The sequence below is a fragment of the Neolamprologus multifasciatus genome, chromosome 12 (assembly GCF_963576455.1).
Source record: "Neolamprologus multifasciatus chromosome 12, fNeoMul1.2, whole genome shotgun sequence".
NCBI classification, from domain to species: domain Eukaryota; kingdom Metazoa; phylum Chordata; class Actinopteri; order Cichliformes; family Cichlidae; genus Neolamprologus; species Neolamprologus multifasciatus.
In genome coordinates, this window is record NC_140450.1 from 21,118,279 (window position 1) to 21,138,814 (window position 20,536).

General features: G+C 40.1%; 2 protein-coding genes across 5 annotated transcripts in view; one reads left to right on the top strand and one right to left on the bottom strand.

The window, feature by feature from the left end:
* The window catches only part of rasa1a (RAS p21 protein activator (GTPase activating protein) 1a), a 30,438-nt gene extending 13,749 nt beyond the window's left edge, over nucleotides 1–16,689 (top strand). For both annotated transcript variants that reach the window (XM_085179819.1, XM_085179820.1), the window contains exons 2-26: nucleotides 855–1,007; nucleotides 3,338–3,473; nucleotides 4,387–4,457; nucleotides 5,798–5,915; nucleotides 6,206–6,237; nucleotides 6,473–6,525; nucleotides 6,647–6,797; nucleotides 6,957–7,035; nucleotides 7,465–7,588; nucleotides 7,691–7,847; nucleotides 7,991–8,078; nucleotides 8,846–8,926; nucleotides 9,290–9,447; nucleotides 10,869–10,945; nucleotides 11,060–11,232; nucleotides 11,330–11,489; nucleotides 11,676–11,818; nucleotides 11,956–12,071; nucleotides 12,167–12,253; nucleotides 12,352–12,419; nucleotides 12,513–12,601; nucleotides 12,686–12,763; nucleotides 13,094–13,228; nucleotides 13,322–13,401; nucleotides 15,122–16,689. In XM_085179819.1, coding sequence (XP_085035945.1) covers nucleotides 855–1,007; nucleotides 3,338–3,473; nucleotides 4,387–4,457; nucleotides 5,798–5,915; nucleotides 6,206–6,237; nucleotides 6,473–6,525; nucleotides 6,647–6,797; nucleotides 6,957–7,035; nucleotides 7,465–7,588; nucleotides 7,691–7,847; nucleotides 7,991–8,078; nucleotides 8,846–8,926; nucleotides 9,290–9,447; nucleotides 10,869–10,945; nucleotides 11,060–11,232; nucleotides 11,330–11,489; nucleotides 11,676–11,818; nucleotides 11,956–12,071; nucleotides 12,167–12,253; nucleotides 12,352–12,419; nucleotides 12,513–12,601; nucleotides 12,686–12,763; nucleotides 13,094–13,228; nucleotides 13,322–13,401; nucleotides 15,122–15,170 — 2,656 coding nt within the window. In that variant the 3' untranslated portion in view covers nucleotides 15,171–16,689. The remainder of the gene's footprint in view (nucleotides 1–854; nucleotides 1,008–3,337; nucleotides 3,474–4,386; nucleotides 4,458–5,797; nucleotides 5,916–6,205; nucleotides 6,238–6,472; nucleotides 6,526–6,646; nucleotides 6,798–6,956; nucleotides 7,036–7,464; nucleotides 7,589–7,690; nucleotides 7,848–7,990; nucleotides 8,079–8,845; nucleotides 8,927–9,289; nucleotides 9,448–10,868; nucleotides 10,946–11,059; nucleotides 11,233–11,329; nucleotides 11,490–11,675; nucleotides 11,819–11,955; nucleotides 12,072–12,166; nucleotides 12,254–12,351; nucleotides 12,420–12,512; nucleotides 12,602–12,685; nucleotides 12,764–13,093; nucleotides 13,229–13,321; nucleotides 13,402–15,121) is intronic.
* On the bottom strand, nucleotides 14,413–20,044 carry ccnh (cyclin H). 3 transcript variants are annotated; one of them, XM_085179822.1, is made up of 10 exons: nucleotides 19,891–20,044; nucleotides 19,563–19,714; nucleotides 19,339–19,461; nucleotides 19,185–19,258; nucleotides 17,947–18,160; nucleotides 17,675–17,838; nucleotides 17,241–17,311; nucleotides 16,879–16,984; nucleotides 14,689–14,752; nucleotides 14,413–14,601 (listed from the first exon to the last, which is right to left on the bottom strand). In XM_085179822.1, the coding sequence occupies exons 1-10, from the start codon at nucleotides 19,937–19,939 to the stop codon at nucleotides 14,575–14,577; spliced, it is 1,044 nt and encodes a 347-aa protein (XP_085035948.1). In that variant the 5' UTR covers nucleotides 19,940–20,044; the 3' UTR covers nucleotides 14,413–14,574. The 3 variants fall into 3 exon arrangements, with proteins under 3 accessions (XP_085035948.1, XP_085035950.1, XP_085035949.1); XM_085179824.1 differs by having other exon boundaries at nucleotides 19,563–19,710; nucleotides 19,783–19,972; XM_085179823.1 differs by having other exon boundaries at nucleotides 19,783–19,970.
* Nucleotides 20,045–20,536: the final 492 nt, after the last annotated feature.

A 20,536-nucleotide genomic window follows, 5' to 3' on the forward strand; every position in this document is an offset into this window, starting at 1 on the left:
ATCTCCTCTTCAGCAACCTTTCTCCAGCTTCCTGCATGATAGCAGAGTTGATGGCATTTTTCTTTACAAATGGAGACCTGTACTTCCCTAAACCAGATGGGAGCCATTAAGGTCTCCTGTGAAAAGAGCTACTGCAGCACCTCATTCATCCTCTCACCTCTGCATGTTTTTCCAGTCACTGCCCTCTGTTCTGAGATGCACCACTGGCCTAAATTTGGAAAAACATGTTAATTTTTTACCCCAGCTGGCAGGGCCCTTTCAAATTCAGCCCCACCTGCTGAAATTTTAACCAATGTCATTCTTAGGTCTTCTGTTTAATTCAGAAAGCAAGACTTAAATAGAGTTACTAAAAACTGAAAAAGCCAAACATTTGCTTTTATGAACCTAAACCTTGTCTTTTGAACTAATGGACATACAGCGCTAAAGTTTTAGTTTAATCTCTAGATTCAGTAGATTGTAAAGCCTTGATTAAACTTTGTTCATCTGTGAGTCTGTTAGGTTCTGCTCAGGTTGGAATAACATAAATTTCATCATCAGATAAGTTCGCAGGATGGTCAATGCGGACTGGTTTTTGTGACTGTGAAAACTTATCTGCAGAGAAATATCACCACAGTATGTCACTATGCATGAAGCCAAATGGACTTCAAATAAGTATAGCAGGAATAAATACTCGGCCGTTGAGTTTGTGGCCGTCTGTGGGTTTATTGTTTTTATATGGCTTGAGTTGTAGTTAAATATAGCTTGACTGGTCAACATATTGTTTCATGGTTATAACTTGAGAAATTCTGCGTATAAACACTTTATGCTACATGTTTCTCCTTGTGGCAATTTCCTTACTGTTTGTTTTCTCTCAGGTGGTACCATGGCAAGCTAGACCGAACCATTGCAGAGGAGCGCCTGCGCCAGGCCCGAAATCCTGGCAGCTACCTCATCAGGGAGAGCGACCGCCGGCCCGGTTCCTTTGTCCTGTCTTTCCTCAGTATGACCAATGTGGTCAACCACTTCAGGTATGATTTTTATACACCATTCAAACAGAATATAACTCTCCGACTGCTCACAGAACTCTGGAAAGAGAAGTTAATTTGAACCTACTTAGCCTACAGGTGTTTCTATAATTTACAGATAAATCAGAGTGGTTCAGGCCTGAGGTTTAAATATAATAGGACTCTTATTGATGTCTTATTTGTGTTTACCCTAATAGCCATGTAGACTTTGAATGGCTGTCTAGCATGGTGTTGCTAACATCTGAGACCAGAGAGAAATGTGTGGTTGGAATAGTTAGAGTAGCATGGTGCAACATGAAGTGTTTCATTTTTTTTTTCTATGGCATCTCACAATAAGCAGGATCCAGGTTGTAGGAAGTCGCCCTTGGGTAAGATAAAATCTCTGAAGTACTGAAGTTATTTATTACCTGTTAACCAAAAGGGCAGGAAGCTAGAGACTACAACAGAAGGGCAAGTTCAGCGATTAGCCCTTATTTCAACACTGTTAAGGTTTAAGAAAGTAGATTTTGGGTAGGTCAGCCTTTTTGTCCCACACATTCAAAGACTATACAGAGTTCAAAAACAGTGTTTTGTCATGGCAGCTTGTACACTTAATGTCTGCTGCGACAGATGACGCTGTGTGTGTGTGTTTGCGTGTAAGGTGGACAAGATGTTGTTTTTTTTTTTTTTTATGCAATGTGTGTGGGCGGACTTGATGCAGAAGAAAAATGACACCACACTTGTTTAACAACAGTACCCTGGTGCATTTTACAACCTTACAGTCAATAAAAAAGACGAGAAGAAGATAAGACATTACAGTCTGTCCTTTCCTTCAGTGGTTATGCTATGTTAATATTAACTCTGCAGCTCACCAAGATTCAGGGCAAACATCATCTAATTAAGTGAAAACGGCATGATCTCCTTTGGACGTATTGCCATGATGTCATCAGTGATGGGAGAAAGGAGCTGCTCTGTATATGATTTATTCGTGTTATTTTAGTGAGTTAGTGTTTGTTAGAGATTTGTGGTTCCGTAACTGGTTGCAGTTCAGAATCCGCTTGTTAAGTGATGACGGGCCAACCCTGCTTCCAGGTCCAAGCTCCTGCTGTGTTCATTAAGGCTGTTGTCTTAACTTGTAATCTTAACTAAATTCTTTATATATTTTTTATTTGATATAAACAATCCCCTCAAAATAATCTGTGATCATCGTAGGCCTCTCTGCCTTTTTATTAGCGCTAATCATGTGCATCATGCCTTTAAGCTCAGCTTTAAAACTTTACATACAGCCTATGGACTTACGGTTTGTCAGACACCACATATTTGAATGCTTCAGATAAGAATCTCTCTGAAGCTAACTAAGATTTCAAAAGGACATGAAGCTTAGGATCAAGAATTTTTCATGGTGAGAAATCCAAACCATGCAGGAGAATATGTGTGACTAACCTTGAGCTGTGAATGGATCATCTTCAGTATTCTCTGGTTGTTTGGTCAATTTTCAGCATAGTTTCCTGCCTTTTGATTGCATTTGTCATGTCTTCCACCCTCACATGAACTTTTTTAGAAGGGAAAGTTGATATCAGGGTGTTTATTGTTACCATAACCATAGATCTGTAGCTAGCCATCAAGTAGCACACCATTATATGCCAGTTAACCAATTTCCAATAATCCTACAAACACTGCCGCTGTTTGGTTTCTGTTTTAATTTATGTCTGAAGTGAGAGCAGAGCTGCACATTTTAGTTTTTTCAAGCTAGTTGACTTCCCGCTAACTTGTTTTGTTTTGTTTTTTCCATTGGTGCCTGGATGCTAAACTTTAGTGTAACACCTGGAAGGGCACCCACGCAGATCAATTTAATTGAGATGAAACAATTTGGGCTGTTTTTAACTCTCAGCGATGCCACAGTATTTGAGTTCAGGAACCGAAGAAAAGTTTGACCTGCTAATAATGTCAGCAGATAGCAGTAATCGTACCCGTACACTGCAGTGATTTTCAGGTTTTTAACCTGTGTCACAATTTCCCATTCATATCTAGTAAATGGGTTTGGCACTGCTATCGAAACAGACTTAATGGATTGCCTTCAAACGCACAGACTGTCAGCACTGATGTTTCATTGTGTCGATATGAGCTTACCTTTGCACATATGCATGTGATGAAGCAGTTTATATCGTCAGCTGTGTTTACACAGAGCTGGATGGTGTATCATAGGAACAGTGATGGAAGTAATCGATACAGATAATTCAACTGTCAAATAAATGAGAGTTGAACTCTTTTTGATTGTCTTTACTGCCCAGGGGTTTACCTGTACTTAAAGCTAACCGCTGCACCTTCTTTATTGTTATGTTTTCTATTAACAGGATAATCGCCATGTGTGGGGACTATTACATTGGTGGGCGGCGGTTCTCGTCCTTATCAGACCTGATTGGTTACTACAGCTATGTGTCTTGCCTTCTAAAAGGAGAGAAACTGCTATCACCAGTGGCCCCTCCAGAGGTGAGTGACTCCATGGCTGAAGGTATACAGTGTAATTCAAACTGCGTTTAAGATAAATGTAAAGTCTTGTAGTGTTCCTCTGTAATTTTATTTGACCCCCGATTTGTTTTGTCACACCGTCCCCAATGTTTCTCAACTCAAAGTAGGCCAAGGTTGTGCTATATTAAAAATGAGCTCCTCGTCAGTTTTAAAAAACTCAACATAACGTGAGAAGTTTCTCGTGTGCTTTTTTTTTTTGTGCTGATATAAATGAACTATGACTTTCAGATGGCATATCATTAATGATTTCCTTTTAAAAACTGAAATTGTGATGGTTGGATAGCTGTGTTTAATGTAGCAAATAAAATGTGTGACTGGCAGCTTGTTGAATTAACGGTCTCCTATGCTGTTTTGGAAATAAGTAGAAACGAACTTTCCCCAGGGCTCTATTAAAACTTCAGACCCTTTTTATATATACTTAACAGTGTGCAAAACGGGACAAGAGTAAAGTGTGCATAATGAAACCTAATCTCCTGAAATGTCCCTTAAGAGTTCTGATAAAACGTGTGAGGGTTGAAAGATGAGTGGAAATGTGCACCTTTTGAGATAACTCGAAGTCAGCCTTCACTCCTTTATTATTTCTTCTTTTTTTTTTCTCTTTTTTTTTTTAATGCCACTTGTTCATTGCAAGAGGAAGTATTTTACGGTCTTCCTTTTCCTTTTTTTTTTTCTTTTGCCTTCTGGCAGATTTCAGAACTGTTTAAGGCAAAGCCTGGGCTAATGTTAATTATGCTTTTTAAGGTAGTGGGATTTACCCCTGGGAGCTGTAGTAGAATACTTGATTTTCAAAAATAATTGGAGGATTTTACATGAATATAATTCTGAAAGGTCAGGGCTAAGGATGAGGCTTTTATTCTTATTCCTGTTTCCACAGCCTGTAGAAGACAGGAGGAGAGTCAGGGCCATACTTCCATACACCAAAGTGCCAGATACTGATGAGATCAGGTAAGTGTCATGTGTGCACAAAATCTGCTTTTCTTGTCTTGTAGGGTAAATTCCTCGTGTCCCAACCATCACTTTCCTAAAAGTATTTTTTTTGAATGTGAACCATAATCTTTTAGTTGCACACGAGCCACAGTGACATCCTAGACCTAAAAAATACCTATTCTTAGCACAAAGAACAGCCTAGTCTTCCTTTCATTTTTGTGGCATGACACAGCAGGCTGGAAAGCACATTATCTGACTTGTGACTGAAAAACGGTCTTGTCCCTGTCATTAAGCTGCAGTAGGCACACTTACTGATGATCCCAGCTATTCCCGATTTCCTAAATCTGATAAACAACTGTCTGAAGTCAACCTCAACGCTGAGCGTGCCAGTGAGCCACAGGCTTAACTGAGCACACAGGCATGCAACATTTACTTCAGATTAGGGGTAGGCGACATGGTTCAAAATTTTATCATGACAATTCAAGAATATTTCCAGTATCGAATTTATAAAATAGTTAACAAAATGTTATTGATGCATGCGGGCAGCAGTTTAAAAAGTAAGTATATGGAGGGCATTTTTTTTGCAACAAGTTGCTGTTGCTGATCACACACTTCCTAATTTTAAGTGTGACATGAGGCGCCACCAGCCGCAGCATTCTACTCTAACAGTAGTGACACAGCAAAAGTCAGATTTAAGCACAAAAGTAGCCTACTAAACATTTTAGTTTAACATTACCTAAAGTACCTTAACCTGGTAAGACCTGAACTCTTTCATGGCATGCTTTTTTTTATTTTCTCTTTGCTATTTGGGCTGACTGGGACCTGATGAATGTAAAAACAAATAATTTTTTTGTTTTGTTTCTGAGGAAAAAGAGGTCCACATAACAGGACATTTATTTTAAATTTTGATAGAACAGTGGCAGTGTTCTTATAAGTGGATATCAGGCCCTTGTAGAGCAAAATTTAGTATTTTGGTCTGATGATGCTCGGTGGAGTCTAAATCGTCATTGGAGCCTGATACAAGGCTCTTGCTTCAGACATGCCCGGACTTGTCTCGTTGGGTGTACTGTGAATACATGACGTTGCTATAGCAATGATATTGAGATATGACATTTTTATATTGTGTAAAAAAATTATGCTGGTATTATCATGAACGAAATGATATGGCACAGCGCTACTTCAGATTCTAGTAATGCTTTATTTCCACACTAAATTATTATTGTCTGTATATGTGTTCACTTTACTGATCCCAACTTCACATTAAATCACAGTTGAGATGATAGTTCCCTGACAGAGCGACAATGGGATACAGATAGTGTTGGATAAAGTCTTTCTTACTTGACTTGATCTATTTGCAGCTTCCTTAAAGGGGACATGTTTATTGTTCACAATGAACTGGAAGATGGCTGGATGTGGGTGAGCAATGTTCGCACAGAGGAGCAGGGACTCATTGTGGAGGATTTGGTGGAGGAGGTGGTAAGTACGGCCCGACATTGAGAAGCTCATATCACCTTATTTTTCAAAAGATCTTTATCAAACAATAAAAGTAAATTCGGTGGGGAAAAAAAAAAAAAATTAATAGTGGCATCTGCACAGTATTGTGCATTAAAAACAAGCACTGCACTAGCACTGTGAGGTGACTGCAATATAGGACACTAAAGTAGGCAAAAGCATAGCACCCACAGTTGGGATGGGATATATGAATACACAAAATAATTGCATGACATTGTAAAAACTATAGACATTTCTTTTGTGATCATTTTCAGGGCCGTGAGGAGGATCCACATGAGGGAAAAGTGTAAGCTCCATGGCACTGAACTGACTTACTTAGTGTCTGACATCTGTTCTCTTCCATAAAATCTGTCCTGTCTGTTACAATAATTTATCACACATAATTGTATTACTGTATTTTATTATTGCAGAAAATGCATCCATACGCCTAGTTTGCTTTGTCTTTTAGACATGTGATCACTACTGAGCATTCGGTTGATTTAGTTAATTCAGTCTGTTTTCCTTCTGTTGCTCTCCTACAGCTGGTATCACGGAAAGATCACCAAGCAAGAGGCCTACAACCTTCTGATGACAGGTAAACTTTCACTCAGCACTGCAGACATTACAGTTTCTTTTTGTCCCAAATATGTTGTGAACATTATCTAAACGTCTCTTTTTCCCTCACTCTGCTTCTTTTGCTCCTTTTAATTTCATAGTTGGTCAAGTGTGCGGTTTTCTAGTCCGGCCTTCAGACAACACACCTGGCGACTACTCCCTCTTTTTTCGCACCAATGAAAACATCCAAAGGTTTAAGATCTCCCCCACACCTAACAATCAATACGTGATGGGGGGGAGGTACTATAACAGGTATGTCTGCCAGTCCAGCTGCCTTCAGTGTGGCGATGCAACACAGTTATATAAAGAAAGTTGCAGTATAACTGTAGCATTTCTTTAATGGAGCATCAGCACATATTGAGGATGCCGACGTAGTTACTGATGGAGGTGAGTGTCTTTTCTCTCTGGCAGTGTTGATGACATCATCGACCATTACAAGAAAGAACAGATTGTTGAGGGTTACAACTTAAAAGAAGCTGTTTCAGTGCAGGTAAGCACAGTTATATACTAACGTCATATAGTGAACCTCACTGTATTTTTGACTTAGCAAAATGACATTCCACAGTGTGTTTTGTGTGTGTGTGTGTCTCTGAAGATATCAGGGCTTAGCATTTGTGCCACCTTGGAAAGGCAGTGTACAAATTTTTTTTCTGAGATGTCATTTTGTTGATATTTGAGGTGAAGTTTTAGAGCTTAAATGAATGCAAGGTGGAGGACTTAACCTTAAATATGGTAAAGTACTACATTTTAATATGATTGGACTCTCAGTGAACAGTAAATGTAATTTTTAATAAAAATCATCCACACTTCTCTTAATCAATAGACATAACAGACAGAGAAAAGCGATGTAAGCTGGTCGTTTGAATGATGTCATTTTACCTCTGTCCTTATACGGTGTTTGTTTTTGTATTTACTGTAGCACCAGGAACAGGTTCTGACTGACGTAGTGGATGGGAGAGAAATTTATAACACTATCAGACGGAAAACAAAAGATGCTTTTTACAAAAACATTGTCAAAAAAGGCTACCTCCTGATCAATAAAGGTTTGTGTAACGTTTGCTCATTTTGTCTGGGCTTTTATTATCTTGTAATATCGTGAGTAACTATTATCTCATTCAGAGTCTAAACTTTGATTTCTCCCACAGGCAAAGGCAAACGGTGGAAGAACCTTTACTTTATCCTGGAGGGTAATGACGCACAGCTCATCTATTTTGAAAATGAGAAAAGAGCCACGAAACCCAAAGGGCTGATCGACTTAAGCGTGTGCTCCGTCTACGGCGTGCACGACAGTCTGTTTGGCAGGTCGGGCTTTGAAATCTAATCAGTGGTTTCATTTTTTACACTTTGAAATCTCAATGCTTAATGATAGCAGTTGTGTAGACATTGTATAGATGGAAATTATTTTTAATCTTTAAAGCATGTTGTCTTCTGCTTTACTTTTTCAGGCCAAACTGTTTCCAGATTGTTGTCCAGCACTTTAGCGAGGAACAGTACATATTCTACTTTGCAGGAGAGGCTACAGAGCAGGCACAGGTAAACGGAGAGTCAGCACTTTACTGTCACAGAAAATGGGCAAACAAGGCAGAAACACATACACATTCTTAGAAATATTTTTATACCAATACATTTATTTTTCTGAGAGCTGAAGGGTGCTTCTCTAAAAGAAAAAGGATTTCAACATTGTTATCTACTTTCGTAGAACTCAACCAACTGGTATTCTTTCCATTTGTCCATGAGTGCAAATTTATTCCATTATTTATTTTATCTTTCATGTATCATTGTCTAAAGTGGAAGTTAGAATGCTGGGAAGAGAAAAGTAGGAAGGAAGGAAAGAGCTCACGAACATACTGCATCGTTTATCAAATGTATCCCTTGAATTAGAGGTGAAACACCACTTTAATCACGCCTCAGTTCTTTGATTTAAAATCTTTCTGCAATGTCATAAAAATGCTCGAAAATGAAAGACTTATTGCTGTAGCTTCAGTTTGACCTGATGGTGGCAGTGTTGTTTCACTGTAGGATTACACATTTACACTGTAGCGCCAGTGGAACAGGTTTACTTTAGGACAGCAGTTTTCTCTTGTTTTATATTGTAATATATTCATTATAGTATATTTTGTCTTAGATAAGTTTGGGGCCACAAAACATTTTCAGTTTCCAGATGCAAGTGGCCACCAGTTAGAAATTTCACAATGAGACTTTCATTTTATTCCTTTTCATGGAATAAATGAGTACACACAGTGTAAATACAGTAATTTTTTTAATGTTTTGGCCATTTTCTTCTTTCCTTTTTTCTGCAGGATTGGATGAAATGCCTTCAAACCTTCTGTAATAACCTAAGGAAAACCACTCAGCCCACCTCCAACAAGAGGCTTAGACAGGTTTGTATAGCAGCATCCAGTGTGTGGTCATGATGGCAAAGCAACACAGCAGAAGATTAAATCCAGTGAATAAAGAGGCAGCTCTCATTTAGGTGTATGAGCAAGAGAGGGCTGCAATTGTGACATCGACATTTTAAAGTTTAAAATGTATCAAAATGTAATAATATTGTGAAAGATTAAACACTGATTATTAAAATGGCTTGTATATTAATTCTTCTGTGATGAGGCAGTTGTTCTAATCTTTTGATTAAAGATTAATTCAGTAGTTTGACGAGGTTCTCCTCAAATGTCATGGCATATCAGGAAATCTAATTATTGCAACCCATCAGTGCATATGTTTTAATCTTTATTGCTGTCTTTCAGGTGAGCAGCCTGGTGCTGTATGTGGAGGAGGCGCACAAGTTGCCAGCGAAGTATTTCACCAACCCCTACTGTAACATCTACCTGAACAGTGTCCAGGTTGCTAAGACGCACCCACGGGAGGGGCAGAACCCCGTCTTCACTGAGGAATTCATCTTTGAGTAAGTTTGTTGTACTTGTTTATTTCTCTCCTTTGGCTTTTGCTGTTATGTTTCTCCCTTCATGTTTTATCCTTCTAATGTTTCCAGCTATTTTTATTGCTTAAAATCACTTCATGGCATGCTAGCATCATGCTATATAGCCAGTGTAGTGCCAATGTTTACCACTGTTTGAGAGAGCACAGATAAGACTGAGGTTGATGTTGTTGAAAGTCTGCAAAGTGAATCTGCCCCAGGAACCATGTAGGAGTGGCATAGTTAACAGGAAAGTACGGTGATTCACATATTCTGCCTAAGGAAACCCATACCTTTATGGCCGTACACATTAACATTGTCACTGAATAAACAAGCTGCACCGATGGCATTGAACATTGTTTTTTTGTTGTTGTTGTTTTTACACTTTTGTAATTTGGATATTAGCTCATGCGACTGACATCCCTCTCACTCGCAGAGTACATGTCATGCTTCAGTTCATCTCATTGTTGCTTAAGCATCTTCCAGCCTGATTTAGCAACTTTTCATGTCACTATAGCGACAAAGAGTCTTGGACTGTGGCCAGTGCTGCTGTTTGAGCAGGGTTCTTGCTCTCCTGCCAAAGATGCACATCTTTTTGTGTCTGCTCTGTTCAGTGAGTGGCAGAGAGGAGCTGAACCCTTGAGTCAGCGGTGTACATACATGCAGTGTTTTTCATCTGGTTTGTTAATGCAGGCAGAGGCCTTACACTCTGGAAAACACACACACCTTTTTGTTTGAATTATTTGACATGTAAATGTAGCTGAAATTACAACTCAGCTTTTGTCCTTAAGTTGTATGTTTGGTGGACCCTTTAATAAAATGCTTTTTCTTGTTTCTCACTGGCTGCACATGCAATGAACTAGAAAAGTGTAACATGCAAAAAATACACATCTAACATCTGTGATGTTTATCTGAATAGATACTTGAAGACATATCTCTCATCTGTATGGCACTGTAGTTGCTATTATTGCTCTTTCTTATTGATTCTTCTGAGCTCTCAGTCTGCAGTAATGTAAATGACCTGGCATTTATATAAATACAAGAGCACGCAAAGGAGGAACACAGCCTGAAACCAAGTGAACGATTTGTTCACAGACTACAATTTCTTTCTCATTTTTTTTTAGTATTATATTCCATGTAAATGTGGTTATTGTTTTACAATTGGAGCTGAAATGCTGTGCATGTGATGTTAGTGAAGTTGAAGTGTTTGCTACATAGCAATCCAAAACATTAATGTGGCAACATAACAAGATACACAAACAGATTAAAGCATATTCACATTTATATGTACATATGTCAACAGATGACTTTGAAAACAATGCACTTGAATACCGGTACTGTACATTTGAAATGAGCAGTGTGTGTGGTTCCTGGTTTAGAGAATGATATGTTTATCTCTGTTGTTTCAGTGACTTGTCCAGTGAAATTAACAGATTTGAAATCAGCTTGAGCAACAAAACGAAAAAGAGTAAAGAAAATGACATCTGTAAGTAACAGCTTCAAGTTTTAAAACAGATTCAAATCTGCATTTACTTTATTTACGTTATCTACCCTTTTCTCTCCGTGTTCATCGATGCCTCAATGTCTCTTCCCTTCTCAGTGTTCATGCGCTGCCAGCTAAACCGGCTGCAAAAAGGCCAGATGATTGACGAGTGGTTCCCTCTCAGCTCCTACGTTCCTCTGAAGGGCATTGAGCCGGGCTCCTTACGCGTACGTGCCCGCTACTCCGTGGAGAAGATCATGCCCGAAGAGGAGTACAACGAATTCAAGGAGGTCTGAACCACTGAAAAGTGGCTTTGATTGCAACGTCTATTAACTGTCTACTCGGTTGTTGACTTCATATTATGTCCTTGTTGTGCATCCTTTGCAGATAATCTTGCAGAAGGAGTTTTATGTCGTTTATGCTTTGGCACATGTGTGCGGTCAGGACCGCTCCTTACTGGCAAGTCTCCTCCTGCGGATCTTCAGGCACGAGAAGACTGAAGCCCCACTACTCAGGACACTCAATGACAGAGAGATTAGCATGGAGGGTAGGAGTCACAGCTATTGTGATCCAAAGATAGGAAGGCTTAGGCATCTAAATAAATTGGACTTCAAGAATTATGAAAGAATCATTTCATTGAAAGCTATAAGTGACAATCATGTTGCTTAGTAACCGGGAAGTTGTTGTGTCCACGCATTTTAAAAACCCTTCTCTGCTTATGCATTGCTACCAGATGAGGCCACAACATTGTTCAGAGCGACTACACTGGCCAGCACACTGATGGAGCAGTACATGAAGGCCACAGCAACACCCTTCGTCCACCACGCGCTCAAAGACACCATCCTCAAAATCATGGAGAGCAAACAGTCCTGCGAGGTAAACGTCTGCTAAAAATGTTACATTAAGTGTTGATACTGTACAATAAGGTGAAATATTTATCTTGTTGAATTTATTTGTCTATTTCCCCTCCAAATCTCGGCCTAAATCTACCTTTTTTAAAAATTGTTTTTAAGTTGAACCCTTCAAAACTGGAAAAGAATGAAGATGTGAATATGAATCTGGGGCATCTCCTCAACATACTGTCTGAGCTGGTGGAGAAGATCTTCATGGCTGCTGAGATCCTTCCACCGTAAGCTCATTTACCCTCACACAGCAGAATCTCAAACCACAAGTCCAAGAAACCCAAAAAAAACAATTCGGGTGTCTCTATAATTACTTTTTCAGTACTTTGAGGTACATCTACGGCTGTCTGCAGAAGTCTGTGCAACAGAAGTGGCCCACCAACACCACCATGCGAACGAGAGTTGTAAGGTAGACAAACTGCCAAAAAACACTGATTTTCTTTGAGAGTATAAATGTTTGTTTATTATGTTTCAATATCTTATTATGCTTATCGATTCCTTTTCTAGTGGCTTTGTCTTTCTAAGACTGATCTGCCCCGCCATCCTCAATCCCAGAATGTTCAACATCATTTCTGGTGAGCATCTGCTGAAAAGCGCACACACCATATCATCTTTGCTCACTCTGTGACTCGCCACTGTGCATTTGACACTACTGTTCCCTTTTGCAGATCCTCCATCTTCAACAGCAGGCAGGACCCTCACACTGGTGGCGAAGTCTGTCCAGAATCTGGCTAACCTGGTTGAATTTGGTGCTAAGGTATGAATTCTTTCATTCAGCTTTTATAGGAAGGTACGTGTCGAGATTTGTCTGGATTTGACGGTTGTCTCTGCTCACGAACAGGAACCCTACATGGAGGGTGTAAACCCTTTCATCAAAAACAACAAACACAGGATGATCATGTTTCTGGACGAGTTGGGGGTGAGTCACATTTGTTGCCGAAAGTTCAAAAGATTAGTGCACTTAAATGCTTTTTAGTTTTATAAAGTAAAAGTAAAGTACTATTAAGATATCTTAGCAATTCAGTGTGTAGTTACATCTCTTTACATTGACAAAAGCTCTAAATTGAGTGGGCGGTATGTCATCGCTGCTTTTTGACTATTGGTCAAATTAAGAAAGTAGCTTAAATACTACATTGGCCTTAGGGAAATTATAAAAGCATACCTTTTAATGTTTTCTTACATTTTGTAGAGCCAATAACCTTTTCATAAGCTTTGAAAAACTTTAAGAAACTCTTAACTGTGTTTCTAGAATGTGCCTGACCTCCCTGAAGCCACGGAGCACTTTAGGACGGACCTGTCCCGGGACCTGGCCGCGCTGCACGAGATCTGTGCCACACACTCAGACGAGCTCCGGACGCTGAGCAACGAGAGGGGCTCAGGACAGGTTAGAGACCGCTGCCACATTCTCACACACAGACATCGATTAATGCCGTCCCGTTTCACGAGGCTCATTTATCTCCCCGTTTGATCTCCGCAGCATGTATTGAAAAAGATGCTGGCCATCACAGAGCTCCTCCAGCAGAAGCAGGCTCAGTATGCCATGTCCAACAGCAACAGGTAGTACTGCACTCTTCCTCTCCTCCCATCCTCCCCATCCTTGCGTCAAGTCTCCGAGTGCAGCCCGGTGGAGACATGGCATGCTCTACCCTCATCACCATGGCAACCCATCCACCATTCTCCATCATATCTTCCTCTGATAGTCCCGCCCATCCCACCCACCTGCCATCTTGTCTCGTTCACCACAAGAGAGCTATGCAACAACAGCAGCTGAGTACAACAGGCGACGGCGTACTTTAAAAAATAAATAAAAAACAAACAAAGAACTTGCACCAGTAACTGACAGCTGTATGCACAATGCAAATATTTGTTCCCCTCCTCCATTAACTGTGATTTGGGTACATTTATTCCTTTCATCACTGAGGCCAAATGCTGAGAGGGGCTTTTTGTACCCAGTATGTTTTCAATAGCACAGGTTGCCAAAGTGCCCCCCACCCCTCCCCTCCTACTCAATATGAGGAAACTGACAAGGAGATGCTAGTTTTCCTCAGACCCCTTTACTGGAAACTGGATTACAAGAGATGATGCTTTTTTGTAATTAGTGACTTATTTGAAGGTGGTGACAATATCTGCAAAGTACTGAAACAAGCATCTCTGTATGTCTGTGGTTTGTTTTTGTTTTTCTTTTCTAGATTGGAACAAAGTCTTTCAAAAAAAGAAAAGTATGGTTATTTTATATTAATAAATTCTCTTGCTGGAATCATGAGTATATACATGAGAAGAGCTGCATTTTTCCCAATAATTGTATCAGCTATTTTTTGATTATCTGGTTGAGGCTTTTTTTTTTTTTTTTTTTTTGAAACTTCAAGACACATAATCAGAGAAACCAAGTAAAACAAAAGTGTTTACAGCAGTAAAAAGAAAAAAAAATTGGGATAGTACAGACTGTATCAGACATGCATGCACTCATTAAACTGTTTTTGTAAAGTAGATTACGGAGTGGGTTTTTCTTTTGGTCTCCTAATTTGAAGGAGGAGAAATGTGTGCACATGGTGTCATGTGACATAGAAATATGTAGAAAACTCTTTATTAAAAAATCAGAAGAGAGAGCAAACAAACAGCTGACTGCAATTATGACACGAACACCTGAATTTATGTCACATCCCTTTACAGTAAAACACTGGAATTAATGTGTATATATAATAACTTTAAACTCTGCTCAGTTGCACAAGTCTAGATGAGGTCTTCATCAGTCCATTCCTGAAATAAAACAAAAGTCTAGATTTAGAAAGAATTGTTTAAAAAAAGCAAAAACGTTAAACTGAGAATAATGTTGGCCTGCCTCACCTCTTCTACCAACCGTGGTTCTTTTGCTACATGGCCATCTTCTTCATATCCTCTCTTTCGTTTGCTGCGATGGGGAAAAAAAATAAAAATTTAGCATGTAGGTGTAAAACTAGTGTTGCAAACACTTCTGCAAATCGCAAGTGTTGTTTTGCGAGAAATAACCGTCCCACATCTTTGCTGTTAACTGTAACTTGTCAACTCTGTCGTCGGCTCATTTCAGTAATGCGAGACCTCTAGTGTGTAGTGCCCCTCCATAATCACTCTTAGTTGCATTTTGTGTTTCTCTTCATTATTTTAGTTTCTATGACTTCATTTAGACTCTCTTCACGCCATGTTTGCAAGCTGCACACGACTGCCGAGGCCATCTGTCTGGAACATTTTGATGCACAGCAAACAAAGTCCCTTTCACAAACGTGTTCGCTTTATCTTACAGGACAGAGTGCACCATCATGTCACTCGCTGCTGCCATCCAGGTAATGTGAGTTTTCATACGATTTTTCACCTGAGAATCAAAAGTGTGGCGGTCGGGCCGCACAGCCAGCCAAAGCGAGGCCTCATCCCGTGAGGTGTAGAACCGAAGACTGGAGCGAGTTTGTACTTTCCAAGCATGTGGCCTAGATTCCTGGCGGTATAAATGCAATACGGCTGTTCTCCATGGGAAACTTCTGAATGCTGTCCTTCCAAAGCCCTTCTCGAAATGCTTCAAACGATGACGCCGTGTTTAAAGATGGGCAAAAAGCCTCGAAAAGATTTCTGTGAAGATCTGAGAGACTTTACTGCAGACTTTTTTTTTTAAAAAAATCCTTGCTATTCCTACCACTCCCTCAAAAATAAAAAAAAATAAAAAAAACCTGAGCAGTTACAGTTGGTAACTGACATAGAACCAGACAAATAGGGGGTTTGGTAGGGAGGCTACCTGATGGGCCAACTTCTGTCTCGTGATGACACAGGAGAAAGGAAATCCAAAGCATTGAAGTAGCGTTTTTTTTTTTTTTTCTGCCATCATCAGGGAATTCAAACATAGCACCTCTTGCCAAGACAACACGAGCCTTAACGCCCTTTCTACTCACTGTCCTCTCACCCACGTCGCCTGATTTTTACGATAAGCTCTTCCTTTAAACCATTGACGACTTCCAGTCTGTGTGTGAACTTCGACGCAGCAACGGGAGTCGCTTGTTACTTCTTTTTTTTTTTGGCTGTTTTTTAAATATGCTGCTTTGTTTATTGATGTTATATACTTAGGCTTGTATAGAGGAACTGTGTTTGTGTACGATTACAGCTGAAAGGTAGTCATAGGAGTTTGTAGGAGATACCTGTAACCCATCCTGTGCATGTGTAATCCTGACGGATCCCGTTATTGTGTGTGGGCCTACATATATGCTGCTCTAACGACTTTCACCGGAACTCCCCTTTATGCCTTTTTGGACGTTAAAAAAATAAATAAAATAAAAAAAACACACACACAAAAAAAAAAAAAACTTTCACGCGTTGCTGTCTCTCTCTCGCGCTTTCCCTCCACCAACAGGTGGCGTTTCAGTACATAGATCCACCCGGAGAAGTCATGCCACGCACAGATTTACCAACTTCAACGTCATAACGGTTGACCCCGTGTGCCTCGTCGTGATTCGAGCAGCTGCAAAAGTCTGAATCTGTGCCTGTCATAGCGCAAAAGTTTACCACAGTTTACTGTAGTTGCACTTAAGATACCACGGACCTCACCGAGTGTTAGCAGACATCTGGCGACAGATGAGTGACACAATGTCTCCTAACATCGCCCAGAAAAACAAACAAAACTCCTCATCAGCTATACCAATATCAGCTGTGCTACATGGTATAGATGATGTAGGCAGAAATGTGGCGTGCTGTTGTACTTTCTGTATTTCATACAGTTGATGATAATGATGTGTAATCCTTTTTATTTTTCTACCTGATTACTGAACCTTGAACCTTTTGCATCTTAGATACGACAACCTGGCTAAAATAAAACAATATATACCTGGACTTAGTCGCTTGTTTGTGTGTGCCAGAGTACTACATGACAGTAAAGGTGTTATTTTTCTTTCTACATACATAGGTACACACTTATCAGCTTTATATATTCTGATTTTAATATCACAATGTTTAACTGTTGGAAAGTATCACAAAACAAAAACAAAAAAACAACCAAGGGAGTTAATGTCGTCTCCTTACTTGCTTGAACTGGCAAATTCGGCATGAATCCTCTCCAGCCTCTGTTTGGAAATATTCACCTCCTCTAGTTTAGGAGGCTCATATTTCTTCAGGAGGGTTTTCATTCCTGAAAAAACAGAAAGCAGCAAGTTTGAAAGTGCATTCTTTGCCAAGGCCAATGCCCTGTTTTGTAGCTCTAAGGCACATGAGTTGGATTGGCATTTAAAATTTATTCAGTTCTTCCTTTACTTGTGCAAATCAGCATAATAGTTTCTGTATCTTGCAGTCAATTGGAGAGAACCTCAAGAAAAAGCCTCTGGAGAAGCTAAAACAGCTCAATATCACCATCTTGTGGTGTCAACCTGAAGGTGCAGTTTACTCACGTCTCATGGAGTCGTACATCTTTGAGAGCGTCTCCTTCTCCTCTTTCAGTCCTAAGCACTGGGTCAGGTAACTGGGCATGAGAAATAATACATAGAAGGGATCGGTCTTGATTAACATACAGAGAGACAAACTTCTTCAGAGAAATTACATTTTTTTAAGTTTTTTTTTGTTCCTGATTCAAATTTTGCTTTTGTAATGTATTTGCTGTACATAGAAATTAACTAAGCCAGCCAGTAATCACTCTGGACTTTATGATGAAATCTTAAATTCTAAACATTATCTAACATTAAATTTTTTTTCTTTTTTCCCTTTTTTTTTTAAATCACGAGGAAGATTCGATTCATACTTAACAGACATAATATTTCAAATCCGTGTTTGAAATTCAAACTGACCACTGTCACCTGGTTATTGATTTAAGAACTTTGTGTACTACCTCTCCATGTTAAGACCGGCTCTCGAGGCGCTGTTCAGAATAGCTGTCAGAGCGATCTGGGAGGGAGAAAAAAGTAGTCCTGCATCTGTCATAGCTGCCTGTGTCAGAAAGTCATCAGCAGTCTTCCTCAGTGACTCTGGGCTTTCCAGTGTAGGGTACCGGGTCTGGAAGAAGCGACAAGTTCAAATGAAAACTTAAGTAAGCGAGATTAGGGCAGTAGTAGTTTCCGTCTTCGTGTTTATAGTGTGAAGCAGTCATAGGAGCACACCCACCTTGAGGTCGATGAGCAGACCTTCCATGGGTCTGTAGGGGTTGTGGACCACCAAATGAAAGTTGAGCTGCTGGATTAGCAGTAGCTCATACTCCAGGATCTGCTCCAGAATCCTTTCTTGTCCTGCTGGGGTCTCCTGTACAAGATTGCCCACAAACTGGGTGCAGGACACATTGAATTCATCTACTTTGCAGGCCAGGTATGTACACGTCAGCCTAAAACAAGTAACAGGATGCTTAGAACAAGGCTGAAAAAAACATTCTATAATTAACTCATTATTCAACACAACATGAAGGTTAAGTGGTTTAAGTGTTAGTTAAATAAATCATTTTTATACACAGCAAATCATTCAGTGACCCTCTCCCTATGCCCTATGGATGCTGCACTTTTATCTTGGAAGGAAACATTTCCGTTAGGAGGAAAGTGTCATAGCAGGAAGTAGGAGATCACTGAGAACAACTTTGGTTAAGATCGAAGAAAAATAAAAACGATTTATTATGAGGTCAGGTAAAATTATGATGTCAAAGAAAAAGAAACCGTGTGTTTAGAGAATCTGTCTGCAATTAGTCTAGACAACTTGATAATGTGACTGTGGGTGACGATCACATGGGTCACCCCTGTTAACACTGAGCACAGATTACAAAACACCTGAGATGCTTTGCTGCCACATACTCTTACGCGGTTCTCATCCTGACATCTGCCCACATCATCTCTCTCTACTGAAGATCAACTTTGACTCTTGAATTGAGGCTTTCAACACACCTGACGTCACGTTAATTCACGATAAGAGACCACCAAACTGAGTTACACTACAACCGTCGCATCGCTTTGATCGTTTTAATAAAACAGTTCAAAGTTTGACAAACTGTGCATTTCTAAAACACACTAAGAGATGTATGCTTCTGTGTACAATCTACACTATAAGGATGTCACCTCGTAGCCACAAACCCCTCTGAAACCCTACAACATAACCTCTCTGCAAAGCTACGCATCGTATTGAGTCAGCATGCAACTTTTGTAATTGGCCTGCTCAGCACCGTCGAGTCTTTTTTACTACTGTCGACTACTTTTTTCACCTCTGTGTTTGAATTTATTAAAGTCAATATAAGGACTCACATATGTCAACAAATTCTTAGAGGGAAACTGCCAAACCTATCAGAAACTTTCCTCAACAGACACTTCCTTTAATGTGTCACCTCAATGCTGTTCGTTTTCCTTTCACCGACCAGCAGTACTTACATGATAATCCTGGGGTGGTACTCCATGACGGAGTTGCTCAGGTAGAATCTCCTGAAGTACATGAGGGCTGTACCCTGCAAAACGAGAGAAAGGCACGTGGTTCACAGATGTCCTCGAGGTCACATGGCTCTGTTCAAAGAAACCACATACATACCACCACAGACTTTGGCATTGTGGGCTTAAAAGCATTGCAGAATTCCAGCAGCCTCCTCTCATAGTGCCGAAATAGGACGTCTTCCTCATGACGCTGCAAGAACATGGACTCACTCACCCCGGGCTTGTTCAAAGAGGAGGGAGTGAAGGTAACTGTCAAACAGACGTTCGTGGACTACATCTTTGGTTCAAATATGCCTAATGACATTTTTAATCGCAGCTTACCTTCCCACTTTCTAGGGCCTTGTTGCGGAATTTCTGATTAGCCTTGTTCCTCATATGCTCGATTTCATCTTCGCTTTTAAAAATCCAGTATTTCTTCTGGGAGCTGTTGTGAAACATGTCGCCTGCTGTGGAGAACACCGCAACAAAACTGCCTGATAAAAAGAGAGTCAACGTTAGCCTGCCGTCCAAACTTTGATAAATCTGAAATAAAATAACTTACAGTTGTTGAGCGTAATTAAAGTTCAGTCCATCCGCGACACCGATGCTGTGCGAAAATAATTTTCTACAAATGAGCGCGTTTAATGCCTCAAGACAGTTCAAAACTAACGTCTTAACAAGCGGACTCCGTCAATAACAAATCCCACGCGCGTCGCCATTGGATTACGTCGACCTCGTCGGTTATTGATGACGCACGCAAACACACATACACATATACGCACACAATCTAAGTCATATTTAGGGACGCTTTTGGTAGTTTTAGACGGGAATGCCACTTGAAACGCGCTGAATGGCTTCAATTTATGTCTAATTGGGGTAGTTTCGGTCCCCAGAGACAACAGCGTCCCCAATGAACGGGTGTGTCAGCTGAAATAAGTCCCCAATTTTGACAGAAGTAAACACACACACGCACTCACACACACAAGCAAACATTGAAAAGCCCCCCCCCCCCCCCCCCCAAAAAAAAAAAAAAAAATAAAACAAACAAAAAAAACAAAAACAAGAGGTTGGAAAGAAAATGAAGCGCCATGAAGACGTTTCACCTCTCACTCAAGAGACTTCTGCAGATGATATCCCACCTTTGCAGGGTCACGTGTGATAGGCCGGTTAGAAATAGCTGCCACTTTTGACAGTCTGCAGCATTGAAAGAGGTGTCTGACCTTATGTGTCCTCTACACTCGGGTTAGCACACGCTAAATAACCCAGAATAAATAAGCATGTAAACCTTGAATAAAGGCCCGCATTAACAGCAGCTC